This window comes from Micropterus salmoides, unplaced genomic scaffold (genome assembly GCF_014851395.1).
Source record: "Micropterus salmoides isolate LMB-PRFRI ecotype aquatic unplaced genomic scaffold, ASM1485139v1 Ms_hic_scaffold_4, whole genome shotgun sequence".
Taxonomy (NCBI): domain Eukaryota; kingdom Metazoa; phylum Chordata; class Actinopteri; order Centrarchiformes; family Centrarchidae; genus Micropterus; species Micropterus salmoides.
Window position 1 is genome coordinate 14,419,212 of NW_024043372.1, and position 6,152 is coordinate 14,425,363.

The 6,152-nt window shown below is 37.7% G+C and overlaps 1 protein-coding gene across 1 annotated transcript; it reads right to left on the reverse strand.

Moving 5' to 3' along the window:
• Positions 1–257: 257 nt before the first annotated feature.
• Positions 258–4,277, reverse strand: bloc1s1 (biogenesis of lysosomal organelles complex-1, subunit 1). Its single transcript, XM_038697113.1, has 4 exons — positions 4,073–4,277; positions 3,868–3,940; positions 2,848–2,980; positions 258–993 (listed from the first exon to the last, which is right to left on the reverse strand). The coding sequence occupies exons 1-4, from the start codon at positions 4,131–4,133 to the stop codon at positions 883–885; spliced, it is 378 nt and encodes a 125-aa protein (XP_038553041.1). The 5' UTR covers positions 4,134–4,277; the 3' UTR covers positions 258–882.
• Between the last annotated feature and the right edge of the window lie 1,875 nt (positions 4,278–6,152).

Below are 6,152 nucleotides of genomic sequence, written 5' to 3' on the forward strand. Positions count from 1 at the left end.
CTCCACGTCACACATTCCATAAACTGTCCAATCAGCCTGTCGTTTGGCCTCCTGCTTTCAACTTTTGTAACATACTTTGTCTTTATTAAGAAATCAGCACAGAATTAAACATTTGTCTGGCTAGTCCTTATCCAAGTGTATGTCTTCATACATCTCTTTCTCAAATGATGTTCTTTGTGCAAACTGAATTTGCATTGATACACTCTAGTGGTAATTTAAATGTATTTAACCTTCTTGCATAAGAAAGAACAACAGTGCATTTTTTAAAACTTTATTAAAAATAATGTTCCATCACTAAACGGTAACAAAATTTAAAGTTAAGTTGTTTGACAACAGTAAAGTAATTTCTGTACATAGACATACAATACATGATTCAGGTATCAGGTGCTGAAAAGAAGCCTTCCCATAAAATGCTTTCAGGAGATCCAAGAGACAAGGAGAAAAGTGGCAATTTGTCTGTCACCCCTTAAACCTATTACAAGCTGGTGAACTAATTAACTTACTACCTTTATATGTGACACATTTAAACACCAATGCTGACATAGCTCCTTCCTGGCCCATTACTCAACTGCCAAAATGTTATTTGTTAATTTTACAAACAAGCTTGATCTTTGAACAACCTCCAGCGCAATCTTGTTAACCAGTTCACCTTGGTTAATATTGTTGCTCACACAAGAACTTAAGCAGTGATGCAGGTGTGCAATTAATTGTCAAATGCAACAGACTTTCAACATTTCTCTGAACAAAGTAACCATCAGCCCACCCAGAGGGGCAAGAGGACAAGCAAAGTGCTTACTGCTCATCTTTGCTGACAGGAGTCGACTGGATTTCTGTTTCATTCCAGTGTATTGAGTTTCAGCCGTAAACGTCCCACCGTGACGTTTATGAGGAAGCAGACTGAAGTTGACCCTTCTGTACATACTCCAGAGCTGTGGCGATGGTCCTCATGTCCATCTCAATACTGCGGGCCCAGTTCTCCACATCCCCAATTTCCTGTTCAAATGAGTGCAGAGAGACAGAATTCGTATCAACACAGCACTGTGTACATCTGCCAATCTAACCTATCATCAGGACCAGCAACAGGGAAGCTTTAAACATTTCCGGGCATCCTTTCACCCTGCCTCACTATGTGAAGATGACATAAGCAGAGGGTCATTGATAAATTGGTTTTACCACCTGTCAAATCCACTTAAATGTAAGACATGTGCCTTGAATGAAACTAATCTGCTTTTAGTAAACCTGTTAAAGCAATTATAGGTTTTGATGAATCACTGTGCTCACTGTTTGAAACAATTTTGTTGTGGTATTATCTTTTACTAGAACAAGGTGTATGGTGGGAGATTAAAGGCTCAGGAAACCTTTGCAGGTGTTTTGAGTTAATTAGCTGATTAGAGCTCTTCTCAGGTCGACATTTCCAGTATCATTTTGAGATACTGGAGTTTGGATTTCCATGAGCTGTAAGACCTTATCAGTAAGATGAAGAAGAAGAAGATAAAACAAAGAAAAGGCTAGATATATTTTACTTTGCGTAATGAATTTAAAATATCTGGAAGTATCACGTTTTGAATTAAATTAATAGAAAAAAAATTAACAATTCCACAATGTTCCAATTATTTTAGATGTACCTGTATATGATATTTATATCGTCTTTCAAACAACGATGACACTTCATATCAGTAGGAAATTAATTATCTTGTAGAGTGGTACACAGACAACAACCTACTGCTCAACGACAGCAAAACAGGGAGCTGATCATTGATTACAGGAAAAAGGAGACAAAGACACACACTCCTGTCTATGTAAGTGGTGCTGAGGTGGAGCAGGTAAACAGTTTCAAGTTCCTGGGAATCAGTATCACAGAGAACCTGACATGGTCATCTCACATCTCCACGCTGGTGAAGAAAGCTCAGAAAGGACTATATTTCTAGAGGAAGCTTAAGAAGGCCAAATTCCCACACCAAGTTCTTGTCAGCTTTTACAGATGAGCAATAGAAAGCATCCTGACTGGAAACATCACAAACGTGGGATGCACACGGCCCAAGACTGGAGGGCTCTGAGGCGGGTGATTAAAACTGCTCCGAAGATCATTGGTACCCATCTCCCAAATATCAGTGATATCGGTGAGATGAGGTACAGTACCCACCCAGCCTCAGCCTGTTCACCCCGCTGCGTTCTGGGAAGAGATATAGAAGTTTCTGCTGCCACACCACCAGACTGCAGAGCAGCTTTTCCCCCCAAGCTATCAGACTTAAACTCAAATTCATCCTCAGCACTGCTCCATTGAACATTGAATATTGTTTATTTCTGTTTACCATTTTTATAATTGCTTCTGTATTCATTTATATTGTCTGCTTTGTAGCAGAAGGGAGTTACAAAGCTCAATTTCATTATATAACCTGTTATATTGTGCTAATAAATGTACCTACCTACCTATATACAGGACCTTTTTTTTTTTTTATAGAATTCAACTTTGCATATTGCAATAAAAAGTAAGGGCACTTATTGTTTTGATAGCCGTAGGCTTATGAAAGTAAACAATTTAACAAAGTTTATATTGTATCTGATGCATGGCCTGTCTCCTTATAGTGCTTTTCTAGTCTTTACGACCACTCAAAAAACATCACATTCACTCCATTCACACACATTCATACACTGACAAACAGAGGCCAAGGTGCCAACTGCTCACCACAAACTCACTGCCGAAGGACACTTAACATGCAGACTGGGGGAGCTGGAGATCAAAACCCAGACGTTCTGATAAGTGGACGACCGCAGTCGCCCCAGCAGAGTACATTACAGAAAAGCCTTGTTTTTTGATTAATTTCTCGCTGGTACAGTGGATCCTACCTTTAGGGCCTGATTGAAACCCTCCACCATACTGATCCACTGAGCAGTTTGTTTGGAGAACTGGCTCGCCTGCACTTGAAGAGTCTTCACCTCATGGTCGAGCTTACGCTGGTTTACGTATGCCTGGGCAACTCTAAAGTAAAACAGGAAACAACAATGAGAAGGTTACAGTATTGTTAATTCATGAAGATAAAGCATTATGTATTATATGTCCACTGTGGCATGAGTGTGAATTTGTATTTGATTCTAAGCCATTCATTTCTCCGTTCCTCTCTGAAGAAACATACAGTACTTTTCTAGAATAAATCTTACAGAGTCACTTAAGGATTTTAGCCATAATCTTTTTCATAAACAGAACAGCACAACAGTGGTCCTTGCAACCTGCTCTTGTTCCTTAAGCTGATTATCTTGGTTTCATCACAAATTTCACAATGTTAACAATCATAATGTACTATTTTTGGTCATGTCACACATTAGGCCTATTCTGCCCTGCCAAGAATGCAGTGCTAAAATCATTATTCAATCAACTGAAACATAATCTTCAACAATTTTGCTAATCAATTTATAATTAAAGTCACTTATCAAGAAAAAATACTAAACATTTACAGTTCCTTCCTCTCAAAAGTGAGTGTTTTCTGACATTGTATATATAGTGGAAATAATTTTCTGGCTGATCATTATTGATTTATAAACAATCGAGTTTAATATGTTTTCAAGTTTGAAAAGTAATCACTCGTTTTATAATAAAGCCCAAAATAACATAATTAAAGCTACCTGTACAGGCTATTGCAGTTTATAGTTACGTTTGTCTAAATATGTGCTGGCTTCTGTTGGGTGTGTTTGCGATTAAGAAGGCAAAATTACTTAGAAAATACTTTGCCAGGAAGTCAATACTTCCCATGTCCAAATCCTCACCTACCACCACCACTACTTGACAACTGTGCAATGTAACGACGGGCCTCAGCAGCAAAAAAAGTAACAAATAAAAACAGCAGTGGGCAAGGAGAAGAATATTTATACCCCACATTGAGGTGGTCTACCAGGGCTTCTGTCAGACAGGTGGCTGCAGTAATAGCTTCACGCCTGCGTCTCTCTGAACAAATAAAAACACCAACACAGACAAACAAATTAGAAATTACTATGGTGCACTACGGGGCATTCGCACAACTAATCAGCTTTGTTTTTAGCATCTGTTAGCACGATATCTAATAAACCATCTTCTCACCCTGCTGCTCCTTCCGCTCATTTTGCTTCGCCTGGTGCTCCTTCAGTAGACGAGACAACATCTTTAGTAGTCGTTGAGATTTATTCACAAATGCTTTTTTTCTTCTTTTAGCAACCTGAATGACATGACTTTTATAAACCGAGACGTTGGAGATGCTAACAGCTAACCAACACAGCCGCTATCACGAGACCGGCGCCGCACGAGACCAAGCTCGATGACGAAAAAAGTGGGCGTACCCGGAAAGGCGTCTATCGTGGCGCCATTGAGCATCATCAGTGCAATGTTTATTTGGTTGTCTTATTAATTAACGCAACACACAGCGTAGAAATCAAACCAGCTAGTAGATTGCATGGTGATTTAAGGGCACATGAGAGCTCTTTATTTGATTAGTTTCAATTAATATTTTTTTATGGGGATGTCAATAACAGTTTCAACGTCATACGGTTTTAGCCTTCAAAGTAAAAGTATAAATAATAAATAAATAAATAAAATACTGCTACTACTACTACTAATAAAAATAGTACAAAATACACGAACTTTGAATAAAATAACATTATATAATAACAAAATTCACGAAAATACCCTGTAGGAAAGGGAAGAGATTGAAATAATCATCAAAAGCAGGTACAAAGGTAGCAAGACAAACTGCTTTATTATTGGTGTTGTGAGTACAGTGGCAATAAAAGACAAACTGTACTGAACTGTAGACCATACAGTCTGGTGACAGACTTGCACAACAGAAATGGCAATTCCATTAAAATCCTTAATTTAAGTGATACAACAGAAAACATTATGGGGTGTTGATGCGCAGTGCATAAGACACATGCCTTTTGTGTGGGAGGACTCCCACTGTGACACATCCACCAATGTGTCCCTGAGCAAGACATTTAACCCCTAGTTGCTCCACAGGCATGCAACCTCTGACATATATAGCAATAGTAAGTCACTTTTGATAAAAGTGTCAGCTAAGCTACAAAGACACAACAGGCAAAAATGTTTTTCTTTCACTGGTCAATTTTGAGATTTTGGGCATGTCTTCTGAAAGAAAACACCCCAATACAGATTTACGTGTTTATTTTACTACACTTTGTCTCTTTCCATCTGTAGATTTTACATAAATTCACCAACAGTTAGCATTAGATAATGCCTCATTTGCATATTTAAACATAACATAACAGAAAACTTAATTATAAAATAACTGTCTTAATGTAAGCCATCAACTAGGGATGTTTCATGGTGATACCTATTACTTAAAATGTGTACCCTATACACCTGTAGTATCTGGCCTTATCACAGTCCTAAAAGTGCCATGGCCACAATTGTGTCAACAGCTACTGAGCTTGCAAGTCAGACAGACAGTCAAATAAGACTGATCCATCTCCATGTCAACAAAGCAAACTCCACCCACTAATGAAGAGCCTGTGATTGTGTTGAAAGCTCCAGAGTGCTAGTAAGTGGACTTTAAGTTGGACATGTTTGTCAAACTTGGTCAAACTACTTTTTTCAAGACCAAGACTGAACTTGCATGTTTAATTATTGGGTAGAATGCATTTTGCAATTTAATGTATAGTTATAGTTAGTGTTGGGGAGGAAGTAGTTACATGTAATTTAGGTGCATAATTTAATTACAAAATCAATGTAAATGTAATTGGTTTGAGTTACTGGGAACAATGTGTAATTAAATTACAGTTACTTATGAAAATGTTCATGATTATGTTAGGGGTTACATCTGAATATTTTCTGTGAAAAGCCAGTTATTTTGTTGCTTTGCATGTTTTTCATGTGCACAATGTCTTCCATTGCCATTTCCAGCCACAGCCTTTTAGTAAAGTTTGATGCTGTTCTGATGCTTTGATTGATTATCATTTTTGAATTTGCAACGCCACCCATCTAAATTGCCTCTTAAGCTGTATGGTTAACAGTTAAAAAGCAATTTAGAAAAGTCATAAAAAAGTTATTTAATGTGATAAGTTCCATTAGTTTGCAGCAATGAAATAGCAATTGAAGTAGTTACACTACTATTTCATTTTAAATAGGGTAACTTATAATCGGTAACCTGTTACATTTACAAAGTCACCTT

What these genes read in the sequence shown, in the direction of transcription:
- bloc1s1 (XM_038697113.1), bottom strand. Translation starts at nt 4,133, where the DNA reads ATGTTGTCTCGTCTACTGAAGGAGCACCAGGCGAAGCAAAATGAGCGG. An exon ending in GTAGACCACCTCAATGTGGG is followed by an intron (nt 2,981 to 3,867) that starts GTATAAATATTC and finishes GTTTTACTTTAG; the next exon opens with AGTTGCCCAGGCATACGTAA. An exon ending in GTTTCAATCAGGCCCTAAAG is followed by an intron (nt 994 to 2,847) that starts GTAGGATCCACT and finishes TCATTTGAACAG; the next exon opens with GAAATTGGGGATGTGGAGAA.